This window comes from Mauremys reevesii, linkage group 20 (assembly GCF_016161935.1).
Source record: "Mauremys reevesii isolate NIE-2019 linkage group 20, ASM1616193v1, whole genome shotgun sequence".
NCBI classification, from domain to species: Eukaryota; Metazoa; Chordata; order Testudines; family Geoemydidae; genus Mauremys; species Mauremys reevesii.
The window spans coordinates 18534824-18558971 of NC_052642.1; the positions used below are offsets into that span (position 1 = coordinate 18534824).

The window sequence follows — 24148 nt, forward strand, 5'->3', positions numbered from 1 at the left end:
TTGGACTGAATCCACATATAAGTTATGCAAATGTAGTGCATCAACCTTCCTTTATTCATTTATACTTTTATTAACAAAGACCATTGTTTCACTCTATCATCACTGCTCAGTACAGTAATTTGTTCTAAAAATTACACACCGATTGCTATTGATCTCAGATAAAGCTTTTCTGCATTTTCATATTGATTCATGTCATAGTTATAGAGAGAAGCTAGGTGTCCCACTGACAGGGCGACTTCATAATCTTCTTGACCAAGAAGCTGCTCCTTAATCTGAATTGCTTTGATGTGCATTTCTTCTGCTTCCTGAAAGATCCAAAACCACATAAATAAGCCAGGACAGACATTACAGCCTCCCACAAAAACAAAAGACAAAGATTCCAATACATCACACATAAAAAGAAGTGGTGTAATTGACAGCTCATCTAGAAGATTCCATAACACTGATTCTACAAAAGGCTTGAAATACAGTGGAGTCTGCAAAGGACAGGTAATCAGGATCTCTAGGCTCTGACACTGCCTTGCTGTGTAAGAAAGTAGTTTTTGTTAATATCTGTACAATCCTTTGGAGAGGTGAAGTGCTAAGTATTAGGAAATTTTTTCCATCTCGGAAGGTAGCACCCATGGGTACAGTCAGGTTAAAACAACCAGAAGAGCATTAAAAAATGGTAATACTCATCTATTACGATGGAATTGATAAATTGTGCTGATAAGTTGTGCTGCCTTTAGAGCTACTTCTGTAATAGCTACTTTGATTTTTAACTGGGAAATTTAACAGCCATCTGGTCTTACCTTAAATTTTCTCATTGACTGATAAAGTCTGCCCAGATTGCCATAGTGTTTTGCTGTCTGTACATTGAATTCCCCAAAGGCTTTTTTAGCTAACTGGAGTGAAGATAGGTGCAAATCGTGAGCTTCTTGAAGTAACCTCTGCTCGGTTTCCTTATTGTGACAGTCAATAGCAATCTCCTCCAGGATAAGTGCTGAATACGGAAGAGAAAAAAAATCATGCTAATGTGTTCTAGATACACAGAGATATCAGCAATAGAAAGACGAATCCCATAAGGTTAAATTCACAAACCACCACCACATACAACTGAAGAGACTTTCAATCAGGCTTTGTGTTCCCTGTTAATTGTTTCCCATTAAGATATAGGTTGGATTTTGTATCCGTTAGCTTTTCAAGTCCACATGAAACTCAGCTGAGGATTTATATTTTCAGTAATTTTTACAAGGGCTTAGTCATACTTTACAAATATATCTTTGTGCTATAGACAGCATTTGAAATAGGTTTTAGCCTTCCCTGTCAAAACTAATACTTCAAAGCAAACTGCGGGGGGAAGAAAAAAGTAGTTTAGGCGTTATAAGGAATACTGTATACACAGACTCTTGTTTCCAGCAGTTCTTCAGTTATGGAAACCCCAGCAAATTAAGACTTCATAGAGTTTTGGCCCATACCATTAAGCCAGTTCACATACAGTAATGAATATTTGTACGTGTCAGAAAGGACAGAAGAACTGGAATGGAGAGAGGAAGGCAATAGCTACAGGAAAGCACTACTAGAACTTGTACCACTATAGAACTAGTTGGTTTCTTTTATTACCTAAGAGATGTGCAATGCAACTTTCTGATAATGTTCTCGATCCCTTCAAAGGCCGTAGGTCAGGCTAACCTATTCCTCAAGCCTCAGGCAAAGCTTTCTACTAAGCCAGAGGTGGGCAACCTACGGCCCGCAGGCCACATCCGGCCTGCAGGACCCTCCTGCCCGGCCCCTGAGCTCCTGCCCCTCCCCTGCTGTTCCTCCTCCCCCGTAGCTTCAGCTCGCTCCGCTGCCACGCGATGGTCTGGGCGGCGGGGCTGTGAGCTCCTGGGGCAGCGCAGCTACAGAGCCGCAGCCCGACCCGGTGCTATGAGCTGCATGGTGGCGTGGCTGGCTCCAGCTGGGCGGCGCGGCTGGAATGCTGCCAGCCACCGGTGCTACAGGCAGTGCGGTAAGGTGGCAGGGAGCAGAAGGGGTTGGATAGAGGCAAGGGGAATTTGGGGTGGTGGTAGGGGGTGTGGACAGGGATTGGGGTGGTCAAAGGGTGGGGAACAGGAGGGTTGGATGGGGAAGGGGCCCCGGGGTGCAGTCAGGAAGGAGGGGAGTTTGGATGGAGTGTTGGGGGGCAGCCAGGGGCAGGGGTTCTGGGGGTGGTCAGGGGACAGGGAGAAGGGGTGGTTGGATGGGGCAGGGGTCCTGAGGGGGCAGTCAGGAATGAGAGGGGGGTTGGATGGGGTGCCAGGGGGCAGTCAGGGGTGGGGGTTCCGGGGGCTGTCAGGGGACAGGGAATGGGAAGGTTGGATGGGGCAGGAGTCCCAGAGGAGCTGTCAGGGGGCAAGAAGCAAGAGGGGTTGGATAGGGGTGAGGCCAGGCCACGCCTGGCTGTTTGGGAAGGCACAGCCTCCGCTAACTGGGCCTCCATACAATTTTGGAAACCCAATGTGGCCCTCAAGCCAAAAAAAAAAAAGTTTGCCTGCCCCTGTACTAAGCCCATCAGTGCCATTACCAGGTCAGACAGAAAGGGATACTAGACAAAAGCAAGAGGCATTTTCTCCCCTATCCCTAGGATTGTAAGGGATTCATCTGCAGTGCTCCCCATCCAGGAACTGAAGACCGTTTTTTTTGTTTTAAAAAGAAAGCACATATGAGAGAGAAGTACCCCATCCAATAAGACAGTATATTTTCAGGTTCAAAACTTCTGCAGCCAGGAGATTATTTCATATATTTGCTAGGAAAAACACCGACAGCCTCTCACATTGTGCATATATTCTAAGCTCCTCTTGGACTCCTGACATTCATCATCTCAATTTTCACTCTTACATCCCTACCTCCCAGACAGTGCATCACTTCTTAAGACCGAGAACCTCCTGCAGATACCTCCATTCTAACCTCTCAAGCCTTCCCTTTAGCAACTACAGGGGTTGGTTACACTGACTAATAAGACAACAGTATTAAGGAGAAGTATTAAAATAAATCAATTTTAATGCTATTGTCACAACAGTAGGTTACACCTTCCATATTATTGATGAAGTTTATTTTGTGTCCCTGACTGTAAGATGTAACATTTATTAGTACAGAATCTTTTCTCGTCATTTGAAGTTGCCACTGCTCTAAATTCTTCCTGTTCGCTTCACAGTTTGGTTCTGTCTCCCCATGTATTTGCTGCCATGTGCAAATTTGATCACAGTTGCATTTACAACAAAAACCTATCTGGGAAAGTAATGAAGCAGCTGTGCAAAATGCAGAGAAGTACTTTCTTTTTTGCTTGAGTTAGTCAAAAGAAGCCTCCAGACATCAAATGAGAGCTCTGAACTGGGCTGCACCCAGTAAGAACCATCACTGCTTGAAGACTGACAGTCACCATGTGACAAAAATCTGCTCCAGAGACCAATGGAAGTACTTAGTACACCACCAGTGGTATGCATACCACATGTTGAGAACCACTGCCCTAAAATTAAATACTTGTTTCTAAAAAGAAAGATGCAACGCTGCTAGGAGGTGGAGGACAAGGCCTCCACAGCACTGTCAGGCCAGATAGAGAGACATATCAAACCTCTATACAACCTGGCTAACCCACCCGTTAAATCCACATAGAATCTGGCATTGAACTGATGTAGAATTCTAGGGAAGCTATGAGTGTATAAGACAAGAAAATACAAGAAAAATTACCTGCATCTTTACTTTCTAGGAAAGGCTCTTTAAGATACAGTTTTTATTGCCAGACCAATTAATAGAACTGTTACTTAGTAGTGGGGACAAAAGGCGGGGAGGAATATCAGTGTTACACTACCTCTATAGGACAACAGAAATAAAATGCAACTCAATAACTGACGTCCACCTATAAGGCATTAAATTAACAATGCTCCAGTACTGTAACTGGACGGGCTACCTTTAACTCTCTTGGAAGAGGCCAAGAGAAGATGATCTTCAGGAAGAATGTGAGTGATAATGCCAATAGCACGTTCTGCATGGAATCTGAAACAAGTTCAAATACATACATTTCTGAATTAATTTTCTTATTTTCTTAAGTTTATTGGTCAAATCATCACCAAGTAAAAAGGGATCTATAAAGTACGTAGACCCAATTTATACTTTATAAGAATTAGAGCTATTTAACCGGTTTCAAGAAGCCCATTTGCAAACTATTTATGAAGTACATTTCTTCCCACTTATTGCACTAAATTAGGGACCAACATTTTCTCACTGCTTAAAACAACCACAGTACTCACAGTGCATTGTCAAATTTTCCAGAACTATACTGGTGAACATAAGAAGAATAAGCCAAGTCTTCATGAGCTGTAGCTACATGGATGTTTTTACCTCCAAACACTGACTGTCGGATATCAAGAGCTGTCTGAAATAGTCACAAGAAAAGCCCCTTATATTGTGAACACTTCTTGAATTACTATCATGTTTCTAAATCTAAAGAATTACTAGCTCTGTACAGAAAATGCATGTTGAGATGCCATTCTTACTGTGGTTCAGAAATGTATAACTCAGGTGGGAATTCAATTTGTGTCTCTAAAAGTAAGGATACCTGAAAGACTCAATGCAAAATGCTGATCTGAAAGTATAATTCAAGCTTCCAAGACAGGATAATTACATAAAACTCTTTGCAAACAGACACCCTAACAAGTTTACTCTCTCTCTTTTCGTTAGGGTAATATAGTAAATGCACCTGCCAGATTAGTCAGTTTGTTTATTTTTAAGGAAAAAAATAAATGACTTTCTAGAAATTAATAAGTATTTCTACAACAGAAAAACTTCAATATACTCTACTTCAAGAACACTTTGCTAGCTTGTCTTAAATTATTGGGTTTAGTTTTTCCACCAGATTATGCTAAATTGAAATAAATCACTCAAACCAAAATGTGCGAAAATGTACGCTACTTTACCTTTTAATATAGACAGGAGCTAAGAAAGTTTGTTACTTGATTTACTTGAGAAGCAAATAAGTGACCAATACCAAAAAATGCTATATTTGAATATGATCATACCTTTTTGACTAGTGACTTCTAGTTCAAAATATTAGCAAGCCAGAAAAAAAGGCTTGCTAAAAAAAAAGGAGTGCATGCATCTGTATACATATTCCTACTGCAAAAAGCAAACATTTCAGAATTGAAAAAAATATCTAAGAACTACAATACTGTATACCAAATATTTCTGAAGTATTTAAAAAAAAAAACACCCAAAAAACTAAATTCTCAGCTACCCCAGACAGCTGTTACATGAGCTCAAATGGTAATACTTGAATTACTATCAACATTAAAAAGGGAACAAAGACACAGGACACTGCAACTTACCTGATAGATTGCAACAGACTGGCATATATTATCTACGTTGAGCAAGTAAAATCCATAGTCTAATAGAGTGTCTGAATATTTTGGGTGTTTGGCTCCAAAATGCTCCCTGGAAAGACAAAAATGTTAACAAGTGGCAGTAATGGAGGATAGTTTGAGATGGTATTTTCAGTAGTGTTACTTACCGTGCTAGATATACTGCATGTTTTATTAATTGTTCAGCTTTCTTAAATTCACGTTTTACAACACAAGCCTAAAAAAAAAAACCAAACAAACAACAGGAAATAAAGTTTACATGAGACTGTATTTTCAAAGCATGTCTGTTCTAGATATTAACTTATTCACCTACTAGTACCTTCAGTTTCAAAATATTCACCATGATTAAGGCTAAGGTTTTGTCACGGATATTTTGAGTAAAAGTCATGGACAGGTCATGGGAAAAAAAGAAAAATTCACGGAAGCCGTGACCTGTCCCTAACTTTTATTAAAAATATCCCTGACAAAATGGGGATCTGCGGATCCCCACACTACTTCAAGCGGGGCAGCTGCAGGGACTAGGGGCTGCCCGCAAGAGCTAGGAGCTCAGGGGTTCCTCCACAGCAGCCTGGAGCTGCCCATCACCCCTGGCGGCTGGGAGCTGGAGGGTTCCCCCGCCGCTGCCAGTGGCAGGGAGCTTTGGGGGCCGCCAGAGGTGGTGGGAGTACCCTGCAGCTTCCTGCCCCAGCAGGCAGCAGAGGACCCTGCAGCTCTCGACCACCTCAGGCTGAAGTCACGGATTCCATGACTTCCGTGACTAAGTTACAGCCTTAACCATGATTACTAAAGAATTTTGAAGTTAATCCAAGAAAATCTCCCCAGATGCTATTTGCAATTATTTACAGGTAAACAAAAAGAGGAAGAAGAGAAAATGGACACAGGAGGATCCTGTGCCCCCAACTTCTGAGTGGCAGAAAAGCAACTGAGTGGTCAGGCAGTCTGTGTCGCCACATATGCCTGCAATCTGCAGCACAAGGAGGCATCGCGTGCAGGTGCAGAACAATGGACACTGCTACTGAAGAACTTCTGGTCCAAGACGCACAATGCATACAGTGAATACCCTCAGGAATCAGCACTCGAAACAGAAGAAACTGTTGCATTTCACCTACTTATGATAAGCTAGGGGAGCAAGCTAACTCTCTACATCACCCACTCACTGCGTGGCATGCTGCGGTGCAGATCTACGCGCTCGAGTGTGGTGTGCACTAAGTGTCCATGTGGCCCTTGATGAGGTGTACTGCTGACTAGGTAACTTTTAATGCACCTCAGGATGATATAATGACACACCAACATGCCACACAGTAGATGTATGCACAGACCTGCCTGTAGATAATATTGTTCCTTAAATCAGCTATAACTCAGTTTTTCACAGCAGGAAGGTTAAAGTGTATAATTTTAAATGATGTGCCAAGTCTTCGCTGATCCAAAATTCAAGTAGTTGGTTTTAGGCACTAAACAGAAGTTGACACAGTCACTGGGCAAACAAGATACCATGCCATCGAACTGGAACAGGTTATCCAAGTGTTCTATATACTTTAAAATATGTTAATTTAATATAAGCTTGCCTTGATAGATCTCATTTGTAACTATGCTACTAATCTGAATGTTAAATTCACCTTTGAAGCTTGTCTTAAGACATCCACCACTACTTTTACTGGCAAGCCACCTTTGATCTCCTTCATAGCTTCTATACACCACTTGTAAGCCTGCGGAATAAAAAGATATCAACATAAACTTTGAACTCAACTATGCTGAAACATTCAGGAAATATAACTTGACCCTCATAATAAAAAAGACTGACTTTTTATAGCACCTTTTGAGTTAGGAATTAAATTACTTTAAAGCTATTACTTAAGCCTGAATTCCGGAAATCAGATTCACACAAAATACTCAGCTTGCTCTGCTATTCTCGTCCATAAACTCTCAGCAATTTTTTGCAATATACAATAGAACCACAGAGTTATGAACACCTTGGGATTGGACGTTGTTAGTAACTCTAAAACGTTCGTAACTCTGAACAAAACAATATGGTTATTTTTTCAAAAGTTCACAACTGAACACTGACTTAATACAGCTTTAAAACTTTACTATGCAGAAGAAAAATGCTGCTTTTCCTTTCTTTTTTTCAATAGTTTACATTTAACACAGTACTGTACTGTATTTGCTTTTTTGTCTCTGCTGCTGCCTCACTGCATACTTCTGGTTCCAAATGAGGTGTGTGGTTGACTGGTCAGTTCATAACTCTGGTGTTCATAACTCTGAGGTTCTACTGTAGTTATGTGTGTAATTATTGTGAAATATGTAGCACAAGAAATTACAGACAAATGTGCATTTGGCTATAAGATACCAGATATACACAAATACTAGAATAGCTTTTAAGAACATGAGATCGAGGAAAAAAAACAATTTAAAATGTCCTCAAATATAAAAATATATATTTTGGGAGTTTCTTCATTATGTTTATGTATTTCTTAAAACCAAGTCATTTTAATTATTTGGAGCAATCAACCACTTTTTAAATTGTATAAAACAGCATGACAGTTTTCTGTATGTTACCAGTACTTCTGGGTTCTGCAGCCCATCTGTAGTTCAGGCAAGGCTTTGATAAAACAATGGGAGTTTTACCTTACCAATTAAAGTAACATTGGTCCCCTTGTGGTTTATGTTAATTGATAAAAATAAAGTATACGATCAGAGAATCTAATATGTATCAGTGCCCACTACCATACCAAGTACTGTTCTAACACAGTCTATCGCAAATAGCAAAGGAAATACAAAAAAACCCTCAGTAAACAAAATATTTTTCTGTTAATTTCTCTCTCTCTCACACACACACCCTTGTTTGTTCAAAAGTCTTTGTCAGAAAACCAGCCCAGACTACCCACAGAGTCAGTGACAGGGAATCATAACAGGGTTAATGAGAACTGCCCTGAAGAAAAAAACACCACTCACCTCATCATAGTGGCTCTTTGCAAAGAGCAGTGCACACAACTCCCCATAAAGTGCTGCTTTGTTTGCCTTTTGACCATGTTTTGCAAGTTTGTCCATATAAGACTGAGCTTGTTTGAACGTTTCTTCTCCCAAGTGGTATTTGCAGTTGCCATTTCGTACATGCAGCAATCTGAGGAAAATATATTAAAATGGTCTTGGAACAGTTTATACTATTTCTAAATAGCTTTCCATAATTGACTTCAATGTGCAGCAGTATCAAAGATCTGTAATCTGGTAGCCTAAATTATACCAGGGTTGGGCTATTGTCACCTCACAAAATTATGCTTGCTTTGAATCCAGTGCTGCCGAAGAAATATCAGATAGTGGTGTTTTGCAATGCCATGTTTTCTGTTGACTCTTACAAACAGTAAACATTGTTTTGTATGTCTTAGATATAACAACAAACGGTTCAGACATTTTTAAAACATTCAAACAACTGGGCTTTTTTTTTCCCTTTGGTAACCTTAATAAAATCCATTCAGCCCTACACTGATACAACTATCTCCAACATCATAGTTCTATGGTGAAGTAAAAACTATTTGCTAATTTTCTTTGCCTCTCCAAATCCGAAACCTCTCCATTCTCTCTACAAATGTATCCAATCCTTATTTTAAACAGCACTGTAACTCTTAAACATACACATGGAAGTTATTCTACAAGAGGCTTACATCACATCCCTGACACATGTGAAACCATATTAATTTGAAAGATAAATTCCCTATTTGGAAAGGCAGGGATGATAATGTTGTTTAGTCTTGATCTAAGCTCTGTGTGAAACATGCCCACAACAGCGCACTGCTGCCTTTGAGCGCATATTGTAGTAGTGATAATAATCTTCACTATATTGGAAGAAGTCTCTTCTAGTTCAGAAAGACAAAAGAATACTTATCCTTAATTGCTATGATCATAGTCGCTCTAGAAATACATTAGCTAAGTAGATAATGCTTTGTATTCCAAATATTACTAAGTATTTCCAGGTGAGCGTGTCTAGGAGTTTGGAGAAGTTAGGTTAACAGTGGAAGCTACTGAAAAGTACAGAGTTACATAGGACCCTATATTTATTTGGTAGAAAAATTCTCTAAAGAGTTTAAATGTATTTACAGCAAAAAAAAAAAAAATCTATCTAGTAATGTAAATTCTGAACTCTTACTCTCTAAGCTGTTGGGAGGTGGAAGAATTATGTAATTGTTTGTCCTGCCTGGCCAGCAATTGTTATTAAATGGCCATAGATGCAGCTAACTTCACGTTTACAGTTTGTCCTCGATGGCTGTGGGGAGTGAATAGCTAAGTGCCTGCCAGAGGTCTAAATGAGGGAAGGGAAACAGTGGTTTCCATGTTTAGCCATTTTGTATGATAGTATCCATCATCCTAAATCACCCACAGGAGTTGATGATAACCCTGGAGCACCCACCCATTAGGGACAGATGCAACTGGGGAGAAAAAAGGCTTGGGTGACCCATAAAAAACAGAACTGAAATGCAGGTTTTTCCTTATCTGCCATTCTAGCCCTGGTACATTTCAATCTACAGGATTAACAATGGCTTCTGGAGATGGAGCTACCACCTGCAGACAACAAATGCAGCAGGGTTGAAATCTGCTCTCTCTCTGTGTAAGCTAACAACAATTCCTGGAATCATCTATTTAAAATACAAACAAAAGGTTTCTGTAAGTCTAAACTGATGTTTATTCACCTTTTTATACATTAGAAATGTGTCTTGTGTCATATTCCACGCCTAAAGGCAGAAATGTTTCCTTATCCAAGCACAGGCTAAGAAAAGAGACAGCTGACTCAGGCTCCTGGGGCTCGGGAGAAGGGACTGTTTAATTGCGGTGTAGATGTTTGAGCTTTCCCAGAGCCCAGGCTCTAGCCTGAGCCCAAGCATCTGCACGGCAATTAAACAGCTCCTTAGCGTGAGCCCTGCAAGCCCAACTCGGCAGCTTTTTAATTGCAGTGTAGACACATCCTATGAGGTTATGGTGGATTTTCTCATACTCCATGCAGGGGAAAAAAGGGAAGGATGAAGCTTTTGTCTGGATCCTCCTCTAAATCCAAGGTTCTGTGATCATTAGATAGAGGATTTTAAAGTTATTGCTTTAACGCCTCCTGCAACAGCAATGTAATACAGCCAAATGCACCCTATAAATGCAGGCAGCCAGCACAGCTTCTTCCTATAAACTATTCACCCTACTGAAATGCATCATGGTAAATTCTAACACTAATTCCAGATAAAGAAATGTATTTAAAAATTTCATAATAGAGCCCCAAGCACAAGGCAGGTATATTCCAACCATATGAACTGCTACAAAGAAAGAACAAGCCTGACAAAGAGATACCAACTTTCCAGCTAACTACTAGATATTTACAAAATGTCAACAAAGTGAAAGAATAGAAAATGTGATACAGAATAAGAAACACTGCCTGTATAAAAACCTTCACATGGAACAGGGTGGCAACAAACCTAGCAGCAAAATGGAAGCTATGCAACAAGTAGATAATGAATCAAACCATCTGAAGTAAGCACACTGCACACTACCCAACTTTTGTCACCAAGTGTAAACAGGAAAACCCACATATAAGGGGTGATCTATATACACACTTGCATGAATATAACAAAAGATGTGAATTTAAAACAATTTATTTTGGATCCTAGTCTACCAGTAGACACTTATTTCAGAATGTAAGTGACTAGAGACGATTTAGCAATAGTAAACCAAACTCAAAATAAAAGATGTGAAACTCCTAGAAATTATGCATATTAACTCTGCTTAATTTAACCAGTAACCTCCTATATTCATACAGTACTTTTCAAAGAGCTCGAGTGTTTGCACAAGATTTGTGAAACTACTCATTTTTTTACATCTCCCAGCTCTCCCCATCAGAGCTTCGGTGTCCGTAAGTGCTAAAATTAAACTATTTGCAGGGTCACCCTAAAACCTGTCTCTTGATCCAATGAAAGGTATTACTACCTCACCTACCTTGGTCTCTTTAAGACTAAGTTACTCTGTTACAAAGGCATAGAAAGACATTTATTAAATTTAATATTTAGTTTAGGAAAATCAAAGTTCAGAAAAATAAAGTAAAACTTTCATCTGAAATCCTGAAGACAGGTGAATTTAGCAAGAAAACTAGGCAGATATTCAAAATATCATCATAATGTTGCATTGCATATACAGAAATACACCTCTACCTTGATATAACGCTGTCCTCGGGAGCCAAAAAAATCTTACCGTGTTATAGGTGAAACCGTGTTATATTGAACTTGCTTTGATCCACCGGAGCGCGCAGCCCCCCCTCCCGCCCCAAGCACTGCTTTACCACGTTATATCCGAAATCATGTTATAGCGGGCCGCGTTATATCGAGGTAGAGGTGTATATGTACGCAATTCCTACCATAAGCAACAATGAACTATAATCAATTATTAGAACAAGGAAGAAAATGCAACTTTGCACCACTGAATCAGCACATTAGATTAACAGTCAACAACAGACTGCTGCGGGAAGGACACTGCAGTGACACAGTCCTCAATCTGGCAATGTCACGTTATGCATCAGCAAGGCACAAAGCCAGCTAAAGGAAAAATAAAAACCTTTCTTAAAGAAAAAAAAAGTTATCCAAAATGAGATGGGAATCTTACAGGCTAATAATTTAAGGTGATCCAGTGTTACAATGTTGTTACCACATGTACCATGCAACCTAATCAGATGTGAATATTTGCTCAGGTAAACATAATAGTTAAGGAATATGATGCACAAATAGCAAAGTCAATTAATTTTGAAAAGTTACTGGGGTTGTGTGGCATTAGATACAGCAAGGCATGGTGTTCCAAGAACTTAAATGTTTCTGTTCTGGTATGTCGTCAGGTTCTGAGAGCCACTACAGGACAAGAAAAAAAACTTTAAATCTGGAGTCACATGATCTGCTGTGGTGAGACAACTTCTATTAGTGCATCTAAACCAGTGTCTGGCCACAGGCAATAACCAATAATCTGGAGGCTTCAGTCAAAGGTAATAAATCCCTTTAATATACCAGCTGGGTTTTGTAATTTGATCTAATTGTGTGCGAGTGTGTGTAAATCCCTATCAAAAGCCTGGGATTTTAGAAGATCAAGTTCAGAACTAGAATAAGATGCCTTAGGACATCTGAAAGTACCTCCGAAGCTTACACTGGTGACCTTCTGAATGTCTGGCTTACTAGCCTCTTGAGAATACTCTGATTTTATTTGACAAAATGTTTTTCTTTTAAAAGAAAAACATTAACTGTGCATGCACACACCCCTTTTTTGGAAATATAGACACCAGTAAGTGCTAGCAGATAAAAGTGAAACTGTTACAGCAATTTGAAGAGTTAGCAGGAGACTGAACCAAAGAAGAGGAAATGGGAGGTCCAGACCAACTGGCTACCCTGTGTAGTTTAGCATATAACATATATGCTCCTTTTGGTTTGTTTCCTTGCAGGAGAGAGAAGAAGAAGAAAGCATGTGTCATAGCAATAAATAAATAAAATAAAATAGATAAATGTTTTCTGTGTGTTGTTCATAGTAACTTACTACAGCCAGTGCCACTAGTTCTAATATATGTGGTAAGCAAGCTCCACACACTACTCCAAAGTAATGCAAGACCATATTCCTTGAATATTTTTAAACTTAATGCTATTTATAATATCCTGTGTAAAAAGCCCAAACTTTAAAACCAGTTCCAATTGGACTCTATATACTTTATTTAGATTCCCTTTTTGTTCCTTACTTAGGTGCGTAGGCTTAAGTTCCTCAGTTTTATCTACAATTTTCAGCTTTAATCTTTCCCAGCAACTTCATTAGAGCTGTTGTCCCAAAGCAGCTACCGCTGGCTGTCCTAGATAACAGGTCAGCAGTCTAGATGTTTTCTGTCACAAAAACATGTCCAGCTGCTAACTCTCTTGCTGAGTAATGAGGCAAATAGCTGGAAAAATATGGATCCAAGACCCTTCAACCTCAGTGTAACAGAATAATCTCTCCCAGCATATGTCAGATCTTAAAAATAAATAAATAAAATAAAAAGTCCAACACCAGAATTACAAGAAGTATCACGGTAAGATGTGTTCACAAACTAGAAATAGGAACCTGACCATCAATACGCCCGTCTCAGTGAGTAAATGTATTTTTATTGCCTCTTTTCCTTTCCTCCCCATACTCACATGTCTTTCTCCCTAACTCGTGTCATGTTTGCATTGTTTGCTCTTTAGGGTGGTGATCACATTTGTACTTATTAACTTGCTTATGACATTTCTAGGTGCTCAAAAAATAAAGTAACAGTTTTTCCCAAGTCACTGGTGAGGAGTTCAGAGCATCTTTCTATTTTAATGCAATTGTATTTTTACGGAGTATTCATGTCTGTGTCTTCCTTACACGTCCTCCCTGACTACCAAGGATTATTAATTTTGCAGCCACGTTTCTGTAGTTTGAAATTCTTTGCTTCTTATGTTGAGAACAAATTAAGTTTAGAAGGTTCCAGATTCTGTGTGTACCTTCTCACAGAGATTTGTTGCTAAATCTTTCCTTTTGAGACTGAACAAGATAGTGCCCACTGTCTCCAATGAGAAGTAGATACGGATGCTGGGAGAAACAGCAAAAGTTTGTTCTATATTTAAACATATTTGGCTTCCTTGAAAACCTTTTGTAGGCAGAATATGGCAATTAGATTTAACAAGTTAAAACCTGGTAAAAACTAGCCTTATGATCACGGAGTTTGTAAAGAACAAAGCTACATACTCTTTTGTGAGGCTTTACACCCTAGGGTTAGTCTTTGAATTATTTCATTTGCTCAGGTTCACCAAGAACGCCCTGCTATAGTAATTTTGCAGTGAACTGTGAAGATCAATTGCAAAAAGCTGTGTACAAGTAATCTTATATTTAAAGTGCAGGAAAGGTGAAGTAACTAGTGTCACATTATTAAAAACTGGCACAGATTATATTCCAAAATTTTCAGACTACCAGGAGCCACTTTTAGAAGACTGGTGTCAAATTTGCCTGCAATATACCTGGGGGATCTGAAGGCAAGATATGATTAAATTTCCATTTTTAAGAAAATAAAAAAATCCAACTTCTTTCTAATATACAGGCACAGTGGTAAGAGCAGGGAATTCTGCAGTGCAAAGCGATCAAATGGTAACACCCACTAATTTACTTAAATATCTCATGCCTTTGAAGTTGTGTGTAATTATTCTCTCCCCCCCCCAAAAAAAGGATTTTTTAGAATTCTTTATTGTATATAGCATTTGTAAAAAGGGTTTCTTGGCCTGGCTATTTGATACGTCTGCAATTTGAACTGCCTGGACTATTGTGATGTTTTATTGTTTGTGGTATGGCTGAATGTAAAGAACCGTTTCCCCTCTTATGCTTCTGATCATGGGACTTCATACTGAAAGCTAAGGGCCTGACCAGGGCCGGCTCTAGGCACCAGCGCTCCAAGCATGTGCTTGGGGCATCACTTTCCAAGGGGCGGCACTCCAGCTCCTTTTTTTTTTTTTTTTTGATTGGGGCGCAAAAAGCTGGGAGCCGGCCCTGAGCGGAGGTGAGCTGCGGCGGTGGGGGGCATGGGGAGGGCCGCAGGAAGTAACCCGGGGGGGGGCAGAGAAACTTCTCCCCCTCTCCCCCAGCTCACTGCCACTCCACAGCCACCTGCTCCCCCGAGCGTGCTGCTGCTCCGCTTCTTCCCCCTCCCTCCCAGGCTTGCCGTGTGAATCAGCTGTTTTGCGGCAAGCCTGGGAGGGAGGGGGGAGAAACGGAGAGGCGGCAGCACGCTCAGGGGAGCAGGCAGAGTGGAGGTGAGCTGCGGCGGTGGTGGGCGCGGGGAGGGCTACAGGAAGTAACCCTGGGGAGGGCACAGGAACCGCTCCCCCCCCCCCCGCTCACCTCCGCCTCCTCCCCCGAGCACGCTGCCGCGCCACTTCTCCCCCCTCCTTCCCAGGCTTGCCTGGGAGGGAGGAGTAGGAGGGGAAATGCGGCACATCCGGGGGAGGAGGCAGGGCCGGGGATTTGGGGAAGGGGTTGGAATGGGTCAGGGAAGGGCCGGAGTTGGGGCAGGAAATTTTTTTTGCTTGGGGCAGCAAAAAACTTGGAGCCAGCCCTGGGCCTGATTGCACTACAAGAACCATGGTTGTCCTCATGCGACCATAATTAACCAACATGTTTAAGGATATCCATATTGTAATACACGTTTGGATTTTTGTTGCTAACATGAAAAGAAAACATGAGTCTATAATTGTGTGGGTTCTGATACTGTTCCCTAATATGGAGAGGCATTTGTTTTGCTGTCCACACAAGCAATTAAAAAAAAAGCAAAACCATGTCCTGGCATACAACTTTGCTAGTGCATAGTTATTCTTGCAGCATAGAGAGACTAACTGTATATTCTTTTGCTAGTTTAGTGTTGGCCTTTCAGGACTTCTTGAATTGTAAACTACTGAAGCGGAGTCCTACTGCTGAAACATACAGAGTTTCCTGGTGTGGGCTGTACTGTGCACAGTGTTGTGATACATTATACACTTAACGGTGATACAAATAAACATGTCAAATTATTTAATATCCTTGATAATCCTCTAGCTATCTAGAGAAAATTAGTACCTTTCATTATTTATGGGGAGAACCAGGGACCAAAGAGTTAGTAGGCATTGAAACTCCTGATTCAAAGGACAGAGCCTCATGGAATTTCCAGCAGATTTTTTTCTGTTTTCCGTAGAATGTAACCTTCATTAAAAACATCTATCCCTTTAAGACCTTTCTGAATATAAACTGATACAATGTTAACTCAGAAATCTAAGTCTACAATGTTAACTTTTCCACTAAAGACCATTTATCAGAAATATCCAGGTAAGGTATTTATCCATCACTTTTGAAAGCCATGGTGGATATTGCCACAAATGGGCAGTGGGACAGCTGGTTGCCCCCACCCCCCAAAAAAGCTTGCAATAAGATGCCTTCAAAACTCTTCAACATAAACAAGACCTAAAATTTACAATAATTTATGCAATAGGACTCAAAGTAGTTCAAGTCCAAGCTTACCTTACGCAACATTCTACTGCACGACACCAGTGAGGCATCTCATCGTGAAGGGAGCATAACTGCTGGCAGGAACTGAATACTTTCTCAGCGTCACTGTACCAGCCAGCATCTGATAGGAACCCTCCTGGAAATTCAAGAGCAAACAAACCTTTGGACACCACTGAATCATTGTAAAAGATGAATTTTTCTTAATTGGAACCGCTTGTGAAATTTGTACTAATCTGCCCTTTCATTGCAGATTAAGAGTAAAAGAACAGGAAGAAGTGGGTATCCTGTGCCCAAATTAAAATATAGGAAGTCAGTGCTACCATAATTTGGAGACAGGATGACATTACAGTGACATGTTCCTACATCACTTTACAAAGAAATATTGTGAGGCTCTATAAAACTGCATTCATATTATGGAGATCCTGTTGGGTTCAAAGACTCCATTTTGAAACAGTCCTTGGTCTGAAGGGGATGAAACGCAAATCTGGAAGGATTCATCTTCAATCAAAATATAACTTATTGGCCAAACCAGACAGTCTTCACGTAAAAGAATAAATGGACACAAATCAGACCTCAAGAATTATAACATTCAAAAACCAGTCGGAGAACACTTCAATCTCCCTGGTCACTCGATTACAGACCTAAAAGTCGCAATATTACAACAAAAAAAACCTTCAAAAACAGATGCCAACGAGAGACTGCTGAATTGGAATTAATTTGCAAAATGGACACCATTAAATTAGGCTTGAATAAAGACTGGGAGTGGACGGTTCATTACACAAAGTAAAACTATTTCCCCATGTTTATTTCCCCCCCCTCTCCCCACAACTTCTTGTCAACTGTTGCAAATGGACCATTTTGATTACCACTACAAAAAGTTTCTCTCTCTCTCCTGCTGGTAATAGCTCTCGTTAGAGTGTGTATGGTAATACCCATTGTTTCACGTGCTCTGTGTATATATCTATCTTCCTACTGTAATTTCCACTGCATACATTGATGAAGTGGGCTGTAGCCTACGAAAGCTTATGCTCAAATAAATGTGTTAGTCTCTAAGGTGCCACAAGTGCTCCTGTTCTTTTTATTGGTATAATGTATATTTCTCTCCTGTGGTTTTCTGTCAAAAATATATATTAAATTACAACAAGTCTTCACACTGTATAAATATAATATCTGCCAAATTTCTAATCCCTTCTTGTAATTAATAGGGTATTGTTTAAAAACAACTCCACTGAATCAGAACCTGACCAGGAAAAATATATGTATATTTATATATAAAATATATTTTAGAACTGTTTCAAACTCCAAACCCATGTCCAAATGTAATCTTCTAAAGATGTTCTAAAATACTTTATTCTTTTATGCCTTTAATTCAAGTTTAATTTAAGCTAAAGCATCATAGTTAAATAGCCTTGTACTTCATCACCACTTACCTAGAACAAAACCAATTTGGATTGCTTTGTCTTTTACATCAGAGTCTGATTCTGCTATGTAGGAACACCATCTACTGAATGAATATGCCAGCACAGAAGCAACTTTTACTCCATGATCCATCAGAGCCTGAAAACAGTGATGAAGCAGGTGTCTGAACGGAAAGAAAACAGTATTTATTTAATAAAAAAAACGTAAGTATTCCAGTCAGTTGGTTCTTTAGTATTACAGACTCATGTGTGATAGTAAGTCATAAATACTAAAAAATATCTAAAATCCCCAGAAGATAGTGCCCAGACCCATCTACCTCAAGACCAGTAGTATACAGTTGTTGCATTGTATATTACAAAGTGGATTTATACAAAGTGGATTAAACAGCGCAAGGTGTCTTAAACAAAAGACACCTACACATGCCATTAAAAACAAACAAAATTTTAAAACAGATTTAAAAACAGGAAATGATCCATCATTCTGAATTTCAACCAAAAGCCAATTTCACAGATGTGAAACATATTAGGAAGCCTGTTTCCAAAGTTCTTAATTAAAATGGTGTAGAAACGAATAGTAAAAGGAGGTTATTAAGAGTCAAAGACCAGGAAAATACAATAAGGAGAAAGGTGATAGCTTTTTAAAAAGTCAATGCTTATTGTGGGTACAGAGGAAAAAACAGCCTCAAGAGGCCAGTTACAAGTCTAACACAATGGGACTGTCAGAGAGATGGAGTTCCTCAGCTTGAGGAGTTTTTCCTATCATTTTGGCAGACAGACACATCTGGAATTACACGGGCATATAGGGACAGATCCTTTATACATTTGCTATATTCTTACTGGTCTGATTTTTCAGAAAGGGTGAAGCTGAGCTTGCATTTAGCCTTGTAATACAGCATATGTTCTGTGGGGTAAAGAGAACTAAGAATTGCAGCCACAGAGCTTTTTTAGGCATTGGAGGGTTGCCAAAGCCACCACAGGATTCATGCCTAGCATATTTTAGTTAAGTAAAACTAACAGAAAATTAATATCGGGGACCAAATGCTACAAAGATTTTAATGGCTTTACACATTTACCTAAAAACGAAGAGATGTGACAGAAACAGTGATCTGGAACTCAAAAGCCCTTCTGTGATGTTGGAGTGGAGTTCTACTGTTCATCAGTAAAATATGAGACCAGACGGGAGGGGCACATTCTTCAAATTTAAGACCAGGAGTGAAGGATAAGAGCTGAACACCCAGGTAAAATGCAGACATATTTAAGCTCTGAAGAATGGCATAAGTCAGTTTACTTGTAGTAATTTTATACAGTGCTAAAGACCAGCTGGTCCATAAAATTAGATTAGTTTTAAAGGTGTGTGTGTCTGGCTGTATTACACACCCACTGTATCCGTGCATTTCTTTGTTTGGTATCACATACTGCTCTTATTTTTCCACATTTTTACCTATCCTCTCTAAATGATTGTTAGAGTCATTTAACACATGTACCTTCCATTGAACCCTCTGCTGCCTTGTGAAGCATTGCAATATAATTTTAAAGGGACTATTAACAAAAAAAAAAGTGACAACCCTAACTGTGATCTGTCCTAAGCATCATATTCTGTTTTAGCCATTACAGTACTTAAAACAGCGATCAGGAAGTTTCTCTCTGTCCTGAATGATATAAAGACAGTGACAATGGAATAGCATATTTTTGGTGGGGGGGCAGGGAGGAGGAAAATTTTATTTACTGATATTTTGGGTCATTTACAATAAGACATTACAATTACATTGTCCTGGCATATATAGATACCTGTTGTAATGCAGAATTAACAATGTTAATTAACATATTCTACACTGACCATATACTGTTATATCAACAACATTCCCTTTTTTTCCCCTGAAGTATTTAAACACAGCTTTAATACAAGGTGTGTACAGATGGGTGTGTTTGTCTATCTAGCGACACACTCACCCATTTATATTCTCTTTTGTGGGGGGGAGGGGAGAAAGCTGGATCTGTTCTGGGGGGCAAAGGGGAGAGTCTCAGAACAGAAAACTGAATTTCAACCTCTCTCCCAAGATATATCAATCATTTCAAAATACCCAAGAGGGCTTTGCCCACTTCAGAAATGGCTTGGAAAGTCAGTTATTTCAATACATGAAATTTTGCCTCCATAGCCTGGCAACAACAGAAACCAGGCAAAGTAATGTAATGACACCTTTAAAGTCTTGCTAGCCACCCCAACCACTAGATACACATTTAGACCATTTTTGGCTTTAGACAGAGTAGAGAAATACCTTGCCAGGATTAAAATCAGATTTTCTTTAGAACCCCTGAGATACTCAACTCCCAAAATGTAGAGAGTCATAGATGAGTGTGTGTACTAGAAAGTAGCTATGGAAAAGATACAGAAATGCATATTTCAAGAACATTTTTTGTGTAATTTTTCCAATAAATGGGATTAAAGCAAGACATTAAAAAGGAAATGTGATTGAGCAATAATCTAAGATAGTTACCTTTTATCTAAAGCTCGTAACACCTTTGCAAAAACTTCTAGTTCACAAAATTCACTACCCAACTGGCATAAGCGACCTTGTTGGTAAAGCTGGAGGAAGCAAAAAAAATTGAAAAATTTAAAATTATGAAATCTACTAAAAATTATATTAATAGTAAAACAGAAATTTTACATTAACAGTAAAATATTATTCTAAAATCTTTACTTGCCACACCACCTGTGAACTACAGCCGACTATCTAGAACAAGGGTAAATAATCACAAGGGAGAGTTCAGTTACCAACAAACAATAATGTGCTATCACTGTATTCTGTAGAAAAACAGATGTAAAGTTTCAAGGAAAGAGATAAGGTGGATAGTAAGTCACAAAAGGAGTTATCCAGCACTCTGTTCTAAAACATCCAATATATCCTATTGTCGTTACTCTTGTTCCTTTACTGAACCAATTATGACCACAAAGGTATCAGTTCACTGGGCAACACAGTTTATACAGTTGATCACACAACTGCACAATTCACACTTACAGTGAGTGCTAGCTAGGTGGAACAGGGGGATCCACCGAGGTACCCTGAAGCATTAGAATGGTTTTCAAATCTCAAAATTCAATTATAATCCCAGCACATTGCTTTTTGAATGCTATATGAAAGATCACACATTAATGCAGTCAGCCAACAAATCAGTAAACTTTTATAAAATGATTACCAATTCCTTTGATTCCCAAGATGCTCCATGATGGAAAGATGTACACATTGTCCACTTGAAATCATACCAGCATAGACTGGGATTTCATCAGATCTCAAAGGCTAAATAGAAATGCTCTGTGTTCATTCTTAACTCTAACACCATTCTATAAGATGCCTGGTGGCACATGAAGGGATATTGACAATTGAGAAGGTGTCCCTACTTTATCCAGTGCTGAAACGGACTATAAACCAAATGAACGTGAGTAGTCATTCTCCCTAGCCAATTACATTTTTGACCTGAAGTGATGGGAACGTTTTTCTTTCAAAGTCTGTAGAAAGAAGTATTTTAAAAACAGTTTTAGATTTATTATTTACTGTACACTGTTTGTAGCTCAGAAATATGAGAAACTTCAAATCAGCATTATTCTTTTAACGGTTTTGTACTGTTGGGAAAAATTAGTCACTGCTTGCCAATTCTCTGATTATTGTGGAGCATAGGCCAAGTTGGTTTGTTTACTACATTATGTACTTTTCTGTGCTCATCAACACACTTAGTTCTGGGTGGGGGGCAAAAGTTAGTTAAGAGATACTGTCAGGTTCTTTTGGTCCAAAATTTAAGTTAAGCTAAAATAGTTTTATTTTTTATATAAATTACATAACACTGAAACAGATTTGTTGGGATATATATATTTTTTCCTATAGTGTTTGTATCCAGACACATAACATCAGTGTTCATACATGAGAAATAGAAAACTAACCAAAACAAGACTGATCATTTCCATGTATAAGCTGAATGCAGAGCAGAAAGTAAGCTACATAAATGGTGAAGATTAAATTTATTTTTTTAAATCAAGTTATTAGTTATTAATACAAGGAGAGAAACTCATTTTACACGATATGTAAATAGGATCGGCACACCTTTAATGGACAGAATTTTTTTTTAAGTATATACATAGGAGCACTTAATGTTGATTCTAGAAAACAGCAGGTTTGGATATTTTAATAAATCCTCCAACAAACCTGAAAACTCTCTGACCTAATAACGTCAACTGCAACAAACACATTTTCCTTCGAGTCATCTATTTTGTTGCAAAAATATCTCAACCCTTTTTAAATGATGTAAAGCTTCATATAATGTTACCCTTTAGATACATACTGTACTGCATTTCTTCTGTACTTCAAAAGGTTAAGGTCATCAAAGAAGGGGAGTAACTCATTGCACTACTAAATGTTCCTCTTTTGTCAGAGGGCGGACGTTGTTTTAGAATAAATACATAAAAGTAAGTACTTCCATTTTCCTCAGCCTAGCTGTCTAAAAGTCAATGAAGTAACAACTTTACATCAAAGAATTTGAAGTGTATTTTCTGTAATTAAAGAATCGCTCAAATCACAACTGGAATTTCAAAAACAACACTGGAGGCAGGTGTTTTGCTGAATGAGGTCATTTGTGAAAGGAACTAAAAAAAGTTTCCAAGCTGCATTAATATTGATTTAACAATCACAAATACTACTTTAGTCTTCAGTATTTACATTGCTCCATTAAAAAAAAATCCAAGTTTTTATTTTCTTTTTTGGCAAGCCATTATTAAAGCAGGTTAAAAAGCATTAGTCCCTTCCTTGGAACTCCCACACTGCTAGCATCATAAACTCAAAACAGCCCTGCAGCCCCAAACATAAAAAGGATTTTAATTACAATTGATAAAAATATTTCCAAAATACGTGTACACAATCTTATACGGTATCTACTGTAAAATTTCACTTTTATTTTACTTGTGTTTTGATTTACAGGCTGATTAAAAGATGTGCCGTTTTTAGTCAATACGTTTATATAGATTTTTTACTGTGATTTTAAAATGATGAATACATGTATAATTTGGCTTGGGAAAAGTTACTGATATTTGCTTTTCCACTACTGATTCCTGCAGATCTCTCTTCCTGTTTCAGTGGCATAGACTTGCATGCCTGCCACTCAAATGACAAACTTTCATTTTCCCTAGTGTAACCTGAAATTCTGACTGCTTGGCATATTTACTATCCACCCATTTACTGCAACTACTGGCAAAAAAATTTAAAGGAAGTAACCTAGATTAAGTCTACTTAATCCGTGGTGGTATGAATGCTTCATTTTCAAACACATGGTAACAGATACTTGATTTAGAAAGGAAAGGGGGACTTCAAATTATGATGAGTAGCAGGCAGTTTTTCTAGAAGATTCACTACTTCTAATAAGCAAAAAAAAAAAAACACACATTCAGAAATCCTTGGAAATGGGATTTTCATTGTTATCCAACTATCTCAAACCTGCACCATGTGACCCAAGAAAGGAAGAAATTGTTCTCTGCTGGAAACCCACACAGAGACTGAGAATTCATGGTCACAAGGCCAGCTAGTTTATTTGAAACAAATGCCAAGTTCAAGGGAAATATCCCTTGTCAAGCACTGTTGTAGGTCTGAACCTCTGAGAATATTTGTTTCTTTAAAGAAATACATTTTCCTGACACAAACTTAAGATAGCTGGTGTTTAAATGTAAACTCATGTTCAACAATTAACTTGGGTTTTCTCCCTTAGAAGTCATTGCAGAAATTTAAAGATATCAGTTACTGCGGTAGATCATTTAACAGCCATCTACAGAAAAATTACATAGGACTCGTCTAGAATGGCTTCCAACTGTATCAAAAAATAAAGGTGCTACAGCCGTGGTGGGCAACCTGTGGTCCATCAGGGTAATCTGATTGCGGGACGCGTGACATTTTGCTGACGTTGACCTTCCACAGGCATGGCCCCCTGCAGCTCCCAGTGGCCGCAGTTCGCTGTTCCTGGCCAATGGGAGTTGTAGGAAGTGGCGGCCAGCACATTGGCCCGCCGTTTCCCGCAGCTCTCATTGGCTGGGAACGACGAACCGCGACCACTGGGAGCTACGGGGGGCCGTGCCTGCGGATGGTCAACGTCAGCAAAATGTCTCGTGGCCCGCAATCAGATTACCCTGATGGGCCGCATGCGGCCCGCCGGCCAAAGGTTGCACACCACTGTGCTACAGCAACATTAAGTCTTGGCACTTCATGCCTGGCTTGGTATTTTTAAATGTAATAATCAAAAATTGCAGAGAAATAGAAGACTATCATATGTTTTTCCAGAGTTCTAAGAGTGACACTACTCAGT

General features: G+C 39.2%; 1 protein-coding gene across 2 annotated transcripts in view; it reads right to left on the reverse strand.

Annotated features, from left to right (window-relative positions):
* APPBP2 (amyloid beta precursor protein binding protein 2) overlaps nt 1–24148 on the reverse strand; it is a 41051-nt gene that overhangs the window by 6918 nt on the left and 9985 nt on the right. The window contains exons 1-12 of one of the 2 annotated variants that reach the window (XM_039507734.1): nt 20308–20396; nt 18886–19038; nt 17825–17976; nt 16407–16530; nt 8328–8496; nt 6992–7081; nt 5525–5592; nt 5343–5448; nt 4269–4393; nt 3929–4014; nt 792–982; nt 140–305 (exon numbers count right to left, since the gene is read on the reverse strand). In XM_039507734.1, coding sequence (XP_039363668.1) covers nt 140–305; nt 792–982; nt 3929–4014; nt 4269–4393; nt 5343–5448; nt 5525–5592; nt 6992–7081; nt 8328–8496; nt 16407–16530; nt 17825–17945 — 1246 coding nt within the window. In that variant the 5' untranslated portion in view covers nt 17946–17976; nt 18886–19038; nt 20308–20396. Of the gene's footprint in view, nt 1–139; nt 306–791; nt 983–3928; nt 4015–4268; nt 4394–5342; nt 5449–5524; nt 5593–6991; nt 7082–8327; nt 8497–16406; nt 16531–17824; nt 17977–18885; nt 19039–20307; nt 20397–24148 lie in introns of those variants that run through there. The other variant, XM_039507733.1, reaches the window with a different exon arrangement.